The 16,678-nt window shown below is 43.3% G+C and overlaps 1 protein-coding gene across 1 annotated transcript in view; it reads right to left on the bottom strand.

Moving 5' to 3' along the window:
- Positions 1-10,092: 10,092 nt before the first annotated feature.
- The window catches only part of LOC140719790 (transcription factor GATA-4-like), a 29,282-nt gene continuing 22,696 nt past the window's right edge, over positions 10,093-16,678 (bottom strand). The window contains exons 3-6 of the mRNA XM_073034659.1: positions 16,076-16,201; positions 12,771-12,858; positions 11,403-11,527; positions 10,093-10,733 (exon numbers count right to left, since the gene is read on the bottom strand). Coding sequence (XP_072890760.1) covers positions 10,596-10,733; positions 11,403-11,527; positions 12,771-12,858; positions 16,076-16,201 — 477 coding nt within the window. The 3' untranslated portion in view covers positions 10,093-10,595. The remainder of the gene's footprint in view (positions 10,734-11,402; positions 11,528-12,770; positions 12,859-16,075; positions 16,202-16,678) is intronic.

Here is a 16,678-nt window from a genome sequence, read left to right as displayed (position 1 = left end):
TCGATGCAATGCTCCTCAGACAGGATGAAGAGGTCAATACTCCCCAATGCCATTAGGCTTTACAATTCTACCGCCAGGACTTAGAACTTTTTAAAAGCTATTATTAATGCTTTTTGAGATAGTGATTTAGATGCATATCATATTTTTTTTACTGAGTTAAGTATTGTATGTAATTAGTTTTGCTACAACAAGTGTATGGGACATTGGAAAAAAGTTGAATTTCCCCATGGGGATGAATAAAGTATCTATCTATCTATCTATCTATCTATCTATCTATCTATCTATCTATCTATCTATCTATCTATCTATCTATCTATCTATCTATCTAGCAGTTAGTGTAATGCTTTACAATGCCAGCTATGGATTGGAAGATCAGAATTCAGTCAGAATCAGGATTATTATCACCAGCATGTGTCCTAAAATTTGTTAACTTAGCAACAGCAGCTCAATGCAATACATAGTATAGAAGAAAATAATAATAATAATAAAAAATAAATAAATCAATTATAGTATATATATAGATTTAAAATCATGCAAAAATCAGAAATAATGTATATCAAAAAAAAGTGAGGTAGTGTTCAAGGGTTCAATGTCCATTTAGGAATCGGATGGCAGAAGGGAAGAAGCTGTTCCTGAATTGCTGAGTGTGTGCCTTTGGGCTTCTGTACCTCCTCCCTGATGGTAATGGTGAGAAAAGGGCATGCCCTGGGTGATGGGGGTCCTTAATAATGAACGCTGCCTTTCTGAGACACTGCTCCTTGAAGACATCCCGGGTAGTTTGTAGACTAGTACCCAAAATGGAGCTGATTAAATATACGACCCTCTGCAGCTTCTTTTGGTCCTGTGCAGTAGCCCCCCCCCCACATCAGACAGTGACGCAGCTGTCAGAATGTTCTCCATGGTACATCTCTAGAAGCTTTTGAGTGTAGTTTTTGATAGTTCCTGCCACTGTCTGTAAGGAGTTTGTACATGCTCCCCATAACCGTGTGGGTTTCAATGCGGGTGCAGGGGTTTTCTTCCGCTTTCCAAAGACGTATGGGTTAGGGTTAGCGAGTTCTGAGCATGCTCTGTTGGTACCAGAGGCATGGCCATAACTGGAGGCTGACCCAGCACGTCCTCAGACTGCACTTATCGCTGATGCAAATTACTGTATGTTTCGATGTACATGTGACAAAAAAGAGTTCACTTTAATCATTAAACCATATCATTCCAATTCAATTCTGCTGGGCCTGTGTGTGATCTGTCGTTGATCCTGAGGTGAATGAGGCTCTCGCGGTTGAAGGAGACGCACAAAGCAACTGCACACCGCAGCGGTCGTGTGGCTGTGGCGGAGTGAGGCAATGTTCAACACAGTGCCTGGGAATTCTATAAATTACAACAAATAAATAAATAATCCAGTAAAGGGATAGTGAGGCATCACGCATGGGTTCATATGCACCATTCAGAAATCTGCTGTTCCTAAAATGGTGAGAATGGGTCTGCAGGCTTCCGAAACCTCCTCCCTGATGGCAGTAATGCGAAGTGAGCATGTTCCAGACGGTGAAGATCCCCAGTGATAGATGATGGATTCCTGAAACACTGCCATTTGAAGATGTCCTTGATGGTTGGGAGGCTAGTGCTCATGATGGAACTGGCTGTTCATAATCCACTGCAGCTTTTCCCGATCCTGTGCACTGGCGCTTCCACACCTAATGGAGATGCACTCAGTCGGAATGCTCCTGAGGGACCGAGACAAACTTCCATTTGCGTGCCATCCACACAGACTACATAGGGCACTATATAACCGGAGGCAAGATCCACTCGGGAATGCCCTGGGAGGTCTTGTGCCCGGGAGCGATCTCTTCCTCTGGGACGCTGGACAGACCTCACTGGGTGAGCTGCCCTCTGTGTTGGTCTCCTGATGCAAGAGGGGCTCTGCAGGCAGAACGCATGAGTTAGGATATCCCGTTGCAGCTGGCCGGGACATAGGCGGTCAAGGTCGAGCTTATTGTGAGAGCCTCTCTTGCAGCTGCGTCACAGGCACATAGCATCAGATAAGCAGCATTCGGATGTAAAGCAGAAATAAAGCATAAATTATAGAACATAGAAAAGTACAGACCCTTCGGCCCACACTGCTGTGCTGAACTACTTAACTGCCTTACTTGGAGGCGGAAAGTGCGCAGTTGTGTATGGAAGTGCATGGGGAATTGCAGGGTAACTCATTAGCCTAGGCCTCGGCTCAGAGGCAAATGGTAAATGATGGCAATGTCCATGTATCCTCACCCTCCCCTCCCGGAACTGGGTCCAGGACAGCTTCTTCAACCAGGCCAGACTGATTAATTCATGCTGATACAATTATATTTCTATGCTTTATTGACTATCCTGTTGTACATACTATTTATTGCAATTACTATAAATTGCACATTGCACATTTATACGGAGATGTAATATAAAGATTTTTACTCCTCATGTATGTGAAGGATATAAGAAATAGAGTCTATTCATTAAACCACGGTTAACCAGTTCAGGTGCTCTAATAATCCTGGAGCCCACTGCTCTCCAGTGCCCCACTCAAGCCAGAATAGCTCATTACATTAAACTTGTAATCCCTCAGCTTCCCCCATTGCTACCGAGCACCTCCCACCTTTATCACCCCAATAGTATTTCCCACCACACTCAGGAGGGTGATATCGCCTTTTGCACAGACCAAAGTCTAATGATGCCACTCCACTGCTGATCACAGTGTGTGTTAAATCCCTTTAAAGCATTCTCAGAGCACATGGTATTGGGAGTAGGGTACTGACATGGATAGAAAATTGGTTGGCAGACAGGAAACAAAGAGTAGGGGTTAACAGGTCCTTTTCAGAATGGCAGGCTGTGACCAGTGGGGTACCGCAAGGTTCGGTGCTGGGTCCGCAGCTATTTACAATATACATTAATGATTTAGATGAAGAGATTAAAAGTAACATTAGCAAATTTGCAGATGACACAAAGCTGGGTGGCAATGTGAAATATGAGGAGGACGTTAGGAGAATGCAGGGTGACTTGGACAGGTTGGGTGAGTGGGCAGATGCATGGCAGATGCAGTTTAATGTGGATAAATGTGAGGTTATCCACTTTGGTGGCAAGAACAGGAAGGCAGATTGTTCATCAGTCACGGAAAGTAGGCATGCAGGTACAGCAGGCAGTGAAGAAAGCTAATGGCATGTTGGCCTTCATAACAAGGGGAGTTGAGTGCAGGAGCAAAGAGGTCCTTCTGCAGTTGTACAGGGCCCTGGTGAGACCATACCTGGAGTATTATGTTCAGTTTTGGTCTCCAAATTTGAGGAAGGACATTCTTGCTATTGAGGGAGTGCAGCGTAGGTTCACAAGGTTAATTCCCAGGATGCCGGGACTGTCATATGTTGAAAGATTGGAGCGACTGGGCTTGTATACACTGGAATCTAGAAGGATGAGGGGGGATCTGATTGAAACATATAAGATTATTAAGGGATTGGACATGCTAGAGGCAGGAAACATGTTCCCAATGTTGGGGGAGTCCAGAACCAGAAGCTACAGTTTAAGAATAAGGGGTAGGCCATTTAGAATGGAGTTGAGGAAAAACTTTTTCACCCAGAGAGTTGTGGATCTATGGAACGCTTTGCCTCAGAAGGCAGTGGAGGCCAATTCCCTGGATGCCTTCAAGAAAGAGCTAGATAGAGCTCTTAAAGATAGCGGAGTCAAGGGATATGGGGAGAAGGCAGGAACAGGGTACTGATTGTGGATGATCAGCCATGATCACATTGAATGGTGGTGCTGGCTCAAAGGGCCGAATGGTCTACTCCTGCACCTATTGTCTATTGTCTATAAGAGGGGAGGCAAAACCTTACTGCATTCATCAATGGTGGATCATAAATGTAAACAGAGGACGTCAAAATTAATACCTTTAAACCACCAGCCCATTATTGAGTGTTTGTTTATGAAGTTACAACTTTTGAACTTCAATTGCTAGTTCCTAAATCTAAAGTAAATTAATTATCAAAGTAAGAATACTTACTTTGCCATATGCTGTCTTGAGTTTCACTTTGTGCAGGCATTTACAGGAAAATAAAGAAATACAGTAAAAAATTGTGAAAAAGAATACATAACAAAGACTGACAAACATTCAAGACTGGCAAGACTGCAAATGAGAACAAATTGTACAAATAGTTTAAAAATAAATAATACAGAGAACATGAGTTGTAGAGTCCTTGAAAGTGAGACTATAGACTATGAAGTTAGTTCAGAGTTGTGGTGAGTGAAGTTATCCACACTCTCTCAGCCTGAGGGATGAAGGGAATAACTGTTCCTGAACTTGGTGATGTGGGTCCTAAAGCTCCTGTGCTCCTTGTAAATGTGTTCACTGATGGGAGGCTTTGCCTGTGATGGACTGTTGGTGCGTTTAACTTTGTTTAAGCACTTCATTAATCAGACAAGTATAATGATATGTATGCAGAAAATCAATTTTTTTCTTTGCATGACTCATAGGTTTTTTCAGCATAATATTTTCTCTCTAAAGAGGCCCAAATCTTTAGTTTAAACACAATACAAAAAGTAGGAGTAGGAGAAGCCCCTCAAACCTACTTCACCACTTAATATGATCATAATGGATCTGTACTGACTTCAACTACTCTTTCATATCACTTCTCCACACTTCTCATTCCCCCAATTTCTCAAATATTCATCCAGCTCCAGTTCAAAAACTTCTAATGATCCAGCTCCCATTCACCACTGTGGGCAGAGAATTCCATGAAGGACAACTTTTCCCAGCTATTGTTCCCCATTCTCTCACATCACTGCTGTTTGTGGCTGACCCAAAGGAATCTAGCCCTCTCCAGGTAGGTGTCACAGCCACGGACTCTGCTGCGGGCTTCTTGCATCCATGTAGACGGGCAGTGCTCAGGTTCAGGAATCGCACTCGTAAGTATGCATGTCCCAGCTCATCACTGTTTCATTATGGTTCTAATTAACTCCTTTCTTTTCGTTCCAGTCTTGTTGAGAGTTAACCAAAATCACAGCAACATTTATGCTCCCTGCTTACCCTCATCCTTGTCTGGGAAAGAGGACTACTGTTTTGATGGATGCTATGAAGAAATAGTATTCATTTAGTATGTAGTCATGCTTCCAGCCATAGTGTTGGCATTAACTTTCAGTTTGAGAGTTTTAGCTAATGTTTCTTTTGGCCTAGAGTTTATTCTTTTTCTTTTCCTTTAATTTCTGCCACAGTTCTCATTAAAGTCAGTGAACCGTCGGCTCGCTTCAGTGCCTCTCTCTCCACACTTGGGCCGTATCAGAGCATTCCGACAGTAGGTGCTTCTTCATCGATAAGCCCTGAATGACAAGTGTCAGCAGATGAATCATCGGACATGGCCTCATGCCAAAGCCTCGTTCAGTGACCTTATACCCACACTTGCAGGACTCCTGACTCCTCAAAGCCTGTCCACCATCTACAAGTCTCAGGTGAGGAGTGTAATGGAATGCTCGCCACTCGCCTGGATGAGTGCAGCTCCATCAACACTCAAGAAGCTTGACACCATCCAGTACAAGGCAGCCCACTTGATTGGTACCCCTTCCACAAGCAACCGATCCCTCCATCGACGAACAGTTGCAGCAGTGTGTACTATCTACAAGATGCACTGTGACAACACACCAAAGTTCTGAAGGCAGCACCTTCCAGACCCATGACCACCACCATCTAGAAGGACGAGAACAGCAGATACCTGGGAACACCACCACTTGGAAATCACCATCCTGACTTGGAAACATATCGCCGTTCCTTCATTGTTGCTGGGTCAAAATCATGGTACTGCATTCCAAACAGCACTGGGGGTGTACCTACACCTCAGGGACTGCAGCGGTTCAAGAAGGCAGCTCATCACCACCTTCTCAAGGCCAACTAGGGATGGGCAATAAATGCTGGCTTAGCTGGCGACACCCACATCCCATGTATTAATATTTTTTAAAAATCACCAAATGGATGTCAGCTGTTTTTTCTGCATCTAGAAACATTGTGATTACCCCTGGTACTATTTTGAATATAATAAGAAATAGGAAGGAAGCTGGTGTTGGAGTTATTGCCTCGAGTGGACATTGATAGGTGACTGTCCATTGCTTCACCAGATCCCACATGACACTTATCAAGACCAAGATTCTTTGCTTTCCATATTCTACTGCAAACATTGCCAATGTCTATATTATCCTTCAGCTGATCTTTAGCATTGGTTAAAATCTTCTGATTGGTGATCAAGGAGCCTGTATTCAAAGTCCACTGCTCAAAGTAAATTTATTACCAAAAGTGCACAACAAGACTGTGTACTTAGCCCCTGCTCTACTTAATTTACACTTATGACTGAGCTCCAATGCCATATTTAAGTTTGCCAAAGACACAAATGGGTGTAGAGCGCTCCTTCCCCCCGCTAGCCTGTAGGTCACCCTTGGGCAAAGCGTAGCATCTGCCTACCACCCCACCCCCGATCAGGGTCATGTGAGTCCATGGGAGCAGGTGGTGGATGGTCATATGAGCAGCTGGAGCATATCACAATTTCTGGTTGTGCAACCACTGACACCTGGCAAACAATCTCTGAAGAGTATTGATAATGTCTGGGGTCACCCATCTTGTAAATACACTACCCAGAAAAGGGCAATGCCACACAACTCCTGTAGAAAAAATTGCCAAGAATAATCATGGTCATGACCACATCATAGGACACGGCACATAATGATGACGGCACCACTGTTGCTGGCGGAATCAAAGGTAGTGACGAATTGGCATATAGGAAGGAGATTTGAAATCTGGTTGAATGTTGCCACAGCAACAACCTCTCACTTGACATCAATAAAGCCAAAGAGCTGATTATTGACCAGAGAAAGAAGAGACTGGAGGTTCATAAGAACTCTCTGGTGTGTGGCAAATGACTACACTTGGCATGTCTGACACTTCTGTTTGCCACATGGGCTCTCTGTAGGTTTTTGCCTAATAAAATCAAAACATAGAAAACTTACAGCACAAAGCTGTGCCGAACATGTACTTACTTTAGAAATTACCTTAGGTTACCCATAGCCCTCTATTTTTCTAAGTTCCATGTACCTATCCAGGAGTCTCTTAAAAGACCCTATTGTTTCCACCTCCACCAAACATCATAATTTTTCTTTCTCTAGGGTTCTTTTGCATAGGAAGGCAGATTGATAAACATATCGTCTTTCAAGCAGGAAGCCTGTTTCACAAGGCTGAGGCAGGCAAGAACAATAGGTGTAATGGGAGAGTGAGAGAATGCTGTGGAACTGAGGAGGCGTCCTGGTCATTTGGATGGAAATCTGATGATAGTTGGTTGTTCCTAATTGCTGGAGGAAGCTTTTGGTGATTTGGGGGGAAATGATATTTAAGTTGTGGACTGCAGGGGGGGGGGGGTCTGTTTATGGGACACTTCAAAAGTTACTGATAGGTTCAGCTTTCATCACTTGTTTTCACCAATGCTGTTTTCCAAAACCAGATATTCTCTGACATAATCCCATCCCATACCATTTCTGAGCATTATTGGTTGAATCCTGTAATTAGAAAAATGCAACTGGGCTTGTAAAAGTGAAACAGAGATGGTTTTAAGAGGGAATGATGACCACAGAGTGAATGCAAGATATGTTAAATGCTGTTCTGGATTTATAAAAGAAATTACAAGCTATACAACACCACAATGGCAGAAGCTGGTGCCAGAGAGGTTGCTTGCAGCGATAAAGGCATATTATTAAAAATTACCCTTGAATGGGTAAATTCTGACTAGTATGAATCCAATTCACATCTTTAACTAGATGTGAATGTTAAATCCTTCAGTGTGATACTATTGGAGTTTAGTTCTGGAAGTTCAGAACAAATTGGACATTTATTAAATGTTGCTAAGTTGCTGCTGTGTCCATTTTATGTTTTCAGAAATTCCATGCTTTAAAAGTAAGTATTTTACCCATATGTAAAGGACAACATCACATTGTTTATTGAATGACTCACAAGGTGCAAATAATGATGCAACATTTGAATTTCTAAGGGTCTCTTAGGGTAAATTCAAGAAAAGTCACACATTCTTCAAAGAGAGATATTTGTTAAAAATTCATTATACCATTCCTCAAATATTTCTCTCCTCTTTCTCTCTTTCTCCCTCCCTCCCTCTCTCTCTGACACTCCCACATCCCTCCATCCTACCCTTCCTCCTGTCTTCCCTTTCCCTCTTCCTCCTTCCCACCACACATTAGCTTCCTGAAGAAAGATATGTATCTGAGATAGTATATTTCAATTAAAAATTAGATGTTGCCTTCACTTTCTGCACGTGCTTTTCATTCACATGCATAGAGTAACTTATGTGTACCATACATTTTGTGTCCATTGAGATCTTGAAGCACTTTCCTTGCATCAAGATCATGTATCTGTAAAATTATGTTCAGTCCACCTATCGATAATAATAATAGTTGGCTGATAGTGTAGTGGCATCAGAACCAGACTTCGAGGCAAATGGTCCCGAGTTCAAATCCAGTTGGCTCCTTGCATGCTCTCCATCCATGCTGGGTTAAACATCGAGCTAGCAACTCAGCCTCGTGACAAACAGACAAATGCTAAGGAAATGGTAAGGTGCTGCCCGATGCACCACAAGGTGTGGAAAGGAATATATGTGAAATAGAGTAGTCAGCATGGTTTCCTCAAGAGAAAATCTTGCCTGACAAATCTGTTGGAATTCTTTGAAGAAAGGGAGGCTACAAAAGGACTTAGACAGATTGGGGGAATGGGCAAAGAAGAGGCAGATGAAATACAGTTTTGGGAAGGGTATGGTAATGTATTTTGGTAGAAAAATGAAAGGTTTGACTATTTTCTAAATGAAGAGAAGATACAAAAATCTGATGCGGGGGATTTGGGAGTCCTTGTGCAGGATTCCCTAAAGCTTAATTTGTAGGTTTAGTTTGTGTAGTGGAAGGCAAATGCAATGTTAGCATTCATTTCAGGAGGAATAGTATAGGTAAGGATGTCATGTTGAGACTTTAAAAAGCACTGGTGAGGTCTCACTTGGAGCAGTTTTGGGCCCCTTATCTTGGAAAGGATGTGCTGAAACTGGAGAGGGTTCAAAGGAGGTTCACAAAAATGACTCCAGGATTAAATGACTTGTCATGTGAAGAGCCATTGATGGCTCTAGGCCTATATTCACTGAAATTTAGAAGAATGAGGGGTGACCTAATTGAAACCTATCCTTGATAGAGTGGATTTGGAAAGACAGTTTCCTATGGTGGGAGTGTCTAAGACCAGAGGGCACAGCCTCAAAATAGAGGACATCCTTTTAGAATGGAGACAAAGAGGAATTTATTTTGCAGGAGACTAGTGAATCTGTGAAATCCATTGCCATAGGCAGCTATGGAAGCCATGACTTTAGGTATAGTTAAGGCAGAGGTTGATAGATTCTTGATTGGTCAGGGCATGAAGGGATACAGGGGAAGGCAAGAGATTGGGATTGAGAGGAAAAATGGATCAGCCATGATGAAATAGAGCAGACTCGATGGGCCAAATGGCCTAATCCTGCTCCTATATCTTATGGTCTGAGATATGTATACCTATCAACGATAGTGTACATTATATACATTGTTCAATCTGTGGGAGTCTTCAACATTGAATGTACTTATAGTTTGAAACACATTATTTAATGCATCTAATGTTATGCTTCCTGCCACTCCCAAGAAAAATTCTTTATTATGCTACCCTTCATTCTGTCGGAGTATTTGATCATCATGTCTCATCTTGCATCTTTTGAACCTCACTACTGCTCTTATCAAATTGTACTAGTCTTTTTGCAAAACAAGAAATGGGCTATTGTGTGTATGGTATCCCTCATATATTTCAATAAGTTGTGTAACAGTGAATGCCATTAGTTTGAAAATATATCTTATTAAAAAAGGATAAATAGTTTTATCTCAAGTCCTTTGAACATACCTGGCCCTGCAAATACCAGCAATTAATCTTTAAAGGCCAGTTTCAAAGATATCATTAAATGCTCCAGTTTTCATTTTGTGGTAAATACCCCGTGTTAAGCCACTTTGATTAATACAGTACACACATTGCAGGAGACAATCTGAATTTATTAAGTTGCATTTTATTATTAGCCTGAACCATCCATAATACAAGAACTACTTACATTAAGAAAAAATAATTTCCCAAAGAAACGCAAACGCACTTTTACCAGAGGCAAGATCTGTTCAAACTGTTCCAAATGTGCAACTGTCCAGGGAGCACACTCCAAATATATCCATTCAAGTGGAAAGTTAGAGATATACAGCAAATGGTGATCCATAAAAGGCACTTAATTACAAATAATGTTGGATCAGGATTGCGCCAAGGTCACCTACAAGGAATTTAGGCAGTGTTAAGCCTTAGCAATAAGACATCATTTTTGCAACACTCACTCTTTTAAATTATAACATGATATGACCCAGCATTCCATTTGATTTTTCTTCCTGGCATTCTTTTATCTTCTTTATCATTTCCAGTTTTCCTTTAAGATAAAAATCTCAGTTGCAAACTCCATCAGTGAAATTGTAGCTTTGAGAGATTTGTGGCGGTGGTGGTCTTGCTGGTGTCAGACCATCTCCATGCTGCCGAAGGAGTAGGACTTGCCTTCCTTGGATTCTCTACTAGTGCTCGGTTCACTTGAGTTTGTCAGTTTCAAAGCTGGAATGCTGAAGCGAAGACAATTGCCACCTGCCCCTAAAGTATCCTGGAAATAACAGACAGAGGAGGCATTGAAGTGGATCATTGGGAGTATCAGAAGTGTCACTTTATGTTAAGTTTTTAATGCTGATATGGTTCTGTATTAAAACTTGACCTCTAGAAACTTTGCATGAACTTGGAACATGTCAGGGAAAAATTGGGAAGAAGCCTAAGTCAATTAAGTAGGCACCTTTGATTGCACTATTTGCCACTGAGGAGGAACAGGGGAGATTCCTTCAAGTACCAAGAAGGTTACTAAATCTCCAGCTATGTGCTGTTCAGATTTTCATGCATTGTCTCATCAGTTTTGTTGTCAGTGGAGCAGGTCTTTAACTTGGCTCAACACTGAGTACACCCTCCCACCCCCCCCCCCCACCCCCCACCACCACCACCACCTTTCAGGAGCAGCAAATTCTACTCCTTCTCCGGACAGACAGAAACTCTGGCCATAGACAAGAATGTTGAACTAAGTCTAGGGTTTGAGACTGGGTTGTGGCGAAACCAAGCGGTGGATGGAGTTAATATCACCTAGTTAATATCACTAATATCACCTTCTAAACTCTTGTAACACATTGCTCTTTTCCACATGCTCGAGAAGACAACTGAGCCATCTTTCCCAGATCCCGGTGGATCATGGAAAGGTTATCCATCAGGTTCTTCACACTTACGGGCTTACCTGAGTGTTAAACCTCTGGGCCCTGCATGCAGGTGAGTAAAGGCCGGGCTCGGTCTTTGGTGTGATAAGCTCTAACGCACCAGCAGAAGTACTAGTAGGGGTGGATGGCAAACTTGAAAAGGGAGCTGAGAGACAAAGATATAACAGAAATAACGGATTTGTGTCAGTTAAACATCAGGTAACCATATTCAAAGTTCCCAGCAAACGTCGCATTCTGTGCCCAAGGTGAGTGATCCACATTCACAGCGAAATGAAACATTATTGAAAACAATGCAGGTTATACGGGTCGTACAGTCTGTTATTATTGTTGTCCCTGCATCTGACACGCCAATGCAAAGGCGCTCAACAACCTGAAAAGAACTGTAAGCAATGTTTCCATTCTGCACGCAATGTCAGACACTGACTGCCACCCTGATCCCTGTGCCACTCCGGTCACAAAACCCCTTGGCAGTTTGCGTCACCGGGTCGGCGGCAGGACAGGGCAAAACTATACTCCCTCATCTCCCGGCAACCGCAACCCTACGCTCTTACTAACCAACCACCCATTATCAGGCACCAAGGCCGGTATGTCTCCCACCAACCGAATCAGCAATCCCATCAATTCCACCCGGCCCAAGAGCACAAGCCCGTGGCTCCTCTGTCTGATCCTCGGGCAGCAGGCCGCCGATTTTTAATGACAGAAAGAGAGGGGATAATGCCAATTCAACGTTACCGGCCGGGCACCTCCCTGCATCTGACAAAAAAAAAGCGCCGTTCGAAAGCAAGCGAAGCAAATTTTCTCGTGCCTGTAATGTTGGCACCGCCTGTTGAACGGTGGGCAGAGAAACCCTCTTGTAGGTGAAGTAGAGGGACCCTGGTTAAAGAAATCCGACCAAAGTAGAGTCGCAGGGTTACCCTGGTCATAACATGCCGGCCTGCCGCTGAGATTTTCGGTAACGCACTGGAACATAATTCTACAGGTTTCTCCAGCCTCAACCAACGCCCACAGTCCTCTGTGTCGCACCAGCCCATTCCCAACCATCTCGGAGAAGTTTCCCTTACACACCTGTCTGCCATTAATCTTTGGCGTAGTTACATATTCTTTGTCAGCGCTTGAACTTCCCGTTTTTTAAAATTATTTTAAACTTTCTATCATTAGGAATGCGATGTGAATTATATATTTTTTCTCTGCGTGGACCTACGTAGGTTGGCTGGAAATGTTTACATGGAGCAAAGAGTTGTAAAAAATGTTTCCCATTGAAAGTCGAGCTTGCCGGTGTACATTATTCCATTAATAATATATCCCGTTCTTTTCCGTTGCTGACTTGGACTAAAAGCTGAAAAGCTGCCTGGTTAAATTTACCAGCGGTTAAATTTATTGTTGCTTACCAGCGGAAGATGTGTCCTTGTTCACATTCTTTGGTTTCCGCTTCCTGGTCTGAATACCCTCTTTTTTCATTGCTAAAGGTCGCGGTATCTACCGGGCGAAACAAAACAGAAGTCAGTGAAAATGGCCAAATCAAAGTAATGTATGAAATATATAAATAGTCCTGATGAAGGGTCTCGGCCCGAAGCGTCGACTTATTATTCCCATCCATAGATGCTGCCTGGCCTGCTGAGCTCCTCTGCCATTCTGTGCGTATTTCCAGTATCTGCAGTAACTCCTGTGTTTATAATGTAATAAATAAAGTGAGGAAAGTTAAGATCCCAGGCACGGTGGGACGTTGGCCTCCCTCAGAGCTGTAATTTGCACCATTACCATTGAAGTGTCACATTACGTCAATGTGGGGGTGACCTGCACTCACGAATTACATTAAACCTTTCAGACTAATGACTGAGTGCGACTTCGCAGTGTAACGTCATTCATATGCCAAGTGGTGTCGAGTAACTAATACCCTGCGCCCAGTTAGAAAGAAAATGTTGGGATTTAAATAGGCTATTGCTCATTCGCGTCGCCTCATGATTATCTTTAAATGAGGAGTTGGCATGTGAGATAACTGGCTGAACTAAAATAGGAGGACTGTATAGGAGGACTGTATAGGAGGACTGTATAGGAGGATTGTATAGGAGGACTGTATAGGAGGATTGTATAGGAGGACTGTATAGGAGGACTGTATAGGAGGATTGTATAGGAGGATTGTATAGGAGGACTGTATAGGAGGACTGTATAGGAGGATTGTATAGGAGGATTGTATAGGAGGATTGTATAGGAGGATTGTATAGGAGGACTGTATAGGAGGATTGTATAGGAGGACTGTTCAAGAAAGGCATTCTCTGTGGCGTGTGGTGTTGTGTACCGCACAGCCTTAATCTCCGCACACTTACTGAACTACATCCATTCTTTTTCGTTCAAATTCCGAGCAGAATGGGATTTAGCGGAATAACGAAATCCGCATTTGTAGCGTCCTGCAACCAATGAAAGGCGTTTTCAAGGGTGGTCTCACTTTGGGAAAAACGGATCCACGATTTTTGCCTCGCACGCCCCCGCGGCGTGATCGTCTGTTTGCATTACTGTTGATTGAGGACTAAACATTGCCCGACGCGCCGGGAGTATGACGCCTCTGCTCTTTTTCCCCAATAGTTCCTTGGGATCATTGCAGCTGGTCTGAAGGAGGCAGTTAGAATCTGGGCGTCACAACGCACACGGAGGGTGGCAGCGCAACTCTGCCGCGCTCGCTCATTGCCCATTCAGCCTGTGGTTCAGTTTACAGCGTGGAATTCCGGCCTCTGGTGTTGACGCGGCCCTGAGGGCGCCACTAACTGAGTCCCTATGAAATTGATCTTCATATGGTGTGTGGTGTGTGTGTTTTCCCCTGCCAACATCCACCTGCCCGACTTTAGAACTGATACTTGAGATTTGGCAAACAAAATATTTTATAATGGTTTTTTTAAATTTATTTCTATAAAATTCGAGCTTCCAAAGGAAAAAATGTAACTGAAATTAGAATTTCTATTTTGGGGCATTGGCAATACACGTACAGAAAATTAAGCAATGCTGATTCGGGAGGCAACAGAAAGTAGCAAAAGTCTGCTTTAGATTCCGTCATTTTATTTTTCAGTGGACTCAGAAGTTGCGACCGTTGTGCTCAGCCGAAGCCAAAAATTAATCCAATCTTCAGTTTTCCAGTATCTGCATTTTTTTACATCGTCAGTTCTCTGGCGTCAGATCAGAATAAGGTTTATTATTACTGACACGTCATGAAATTTGTACTTTTTGTTGTTGTGGCAGCAGTGACGGGGCAATACATTACAATAATGTTTCCTGAAAGGAAAATCCTGCCTGACAAACCTATTGCAATTCTTTGAGGAAATTACACGCAGGGTAGACAAAGGATGTGCAGTAGACGTGGTGTACTTGGATTTTCAGAAGGCCTTTGACAAGATGCCGCACATGAGGCTGCCGAGCAAGATAAGAGCCCATGGAATTACAGGGAAGTTACTAGCATGGGTGGAGCATTGGCTGGTCGGCAGAAAACAGAGAGTGAGAATAAAGGGATCCTGTTCTGGCTGGTTGCCGGTTACCAGTGGAGTTCCACAGGGGCCAGTGTTGGGACCGCTGCTTTTTATGATGTATGTCAACAATTTGAACTACGGTATTAATGGATTTGTGGCTAAATTTGCCGATGATACAAAGATAGATGGAGGAGCGGGTAGTGCTGAGGAAACAGAGAGCCTGCAGAGAGACTTAGATAGTTTAGGGGAATGGGCAAAGAAGTGGCAAATTAAATACAATGTTGGAAAGTGTATGGCCATGCACTTTAGTGGAAGAAATAAAGGGGCAGACTATTATTTGGATGGGGAGAGAATTCAAAATGTAGAAATGCAAAGGGACTTGGGAGTCCTTGTGCAAGATACCCTAAAGTTTCACCTCCATGTTGAGTCGGTTGTGAAGAAGGCGAATGCAATGTTGGCATTCATTTCTAGAGGTACAGAATGTAAGAGCAGAGATGTGATGTTGAGGCTCTATAAGGCACTCGTGAGACCACATGGAGTAGTGTGTGCAGTGTTGGGTTCCTTATACATCCCGAATGTTAAGAGGCCTCAACAAATTACATATGGCAAAGTTATTTCCCATGGTAGGGGACTCTAGGACAAGAGGGCACGACTTCAGGATTGAAGGATGTCCTTTTAGAACTGAAATGGGGAGAAATTACTTTAGTCAGAGGGTGGTAAATATGTGGAATTTATTCCCACGAGCGGCTGTCGAGGCCAAGTCAATGGGTTTATTTAAGGCAGAGATGGATAGGTTCGTGATTAGCCAGGGCATCAAAGGGTATGGGGAGAAGGCCGGGGAGTGGGGATGACTGGTAGAATTGGATCAGCCTATAATCGAATAGCGGAGCAGACTCGATGGGCTGAATGACCTACTTCTGTTCCTATATGGTCTTATCATCTAATAAGTATATTAAAATTTAGATAACCAAAAATGGCGAGTGTTCATGGGTTCATTTGCCGTTCTGAAATCTGATGGCGGAGGGGGAAGAATCTGCCCTAAAACGTTGAGTGTGTGCCTTCAGGTTCCTGCTGTACCTCCTTTCTGACTGTAGTAATTATTACAATGTGCAAATTATCTCTCCGGAGAGGACCAACATTTGCAATGCGAACCAACTGAGGTGACGTTGCCTCAAGTCAGTGGGTGTTGAATCCGCGTGATGCGTTTGGGAAGTGTGCTCCGCCTCTCCCCGTCCACTTACCCCGTGGAGTTTCATGTAGAGCCCGCAGGCGTTGCACACGGGTTCTCCCTCCGCGTTGCGCCGCCACAGGGTGGTGGTAGTGGTGTGACAGTTGGAGCAGGAGAGGCCCTCTCTCCGAGATGCAGACTGAAAAGAGAAAAAAAAACCCGGCGTTACTATCCACCAACGGCAGCCATTATGAAATGAATCTCTATACAATGCCTTTTCCAAATGAGACGAAACACTTACTACAGACAGGAAATTTCAGTCTCCTGGCGGGAAAGATTGGCACCTGCTATTGTGCAAGATCCAAGAAAAAAACTTTGCCAATGGCTCCCTGGCTCGCAGTAACCTTTAGCACTACAGATTGCCTTGGTTCAAGAACCATTTTAAATTGTACCGAACGTATTTACAGAACAATGGCAGATTGAACCTTTGGTCACGTTCGTAAATCATTTAACCTATCTGACAGTCACGCCAAAATAACTTAATATTTACTATTGCTTAATAAGTAAAGCTATTAAGACTATCTGTTAGACTTTAATAATACACGGTGGCCTTTGTTAGTTTTCTGCCTTTAAATGGCTGACCTCACGAAGGGCGTGTACTGTTCTATCGCAGGCT

Source organism: Hemitrygon akajei, chromosome 32, assembly GCF_048418815.1.
Source record: "Hemitrygon akajei chromosome 32, sHemAka1.3, whole genome shotgun sequence".
NCBI classification, from domain to species: domain Eukaryota; kingdom Metazoa; phylum Chordata; class Chondrichthyes; order Myliobatiformes; family Dasyatidae; genus Hemitrygon; species Hemitrygon akajei.
Note: the sequence above shows the minus strand (reverse complement) of the source record. Positions and strands in the feature narration are given on the sequence as shown.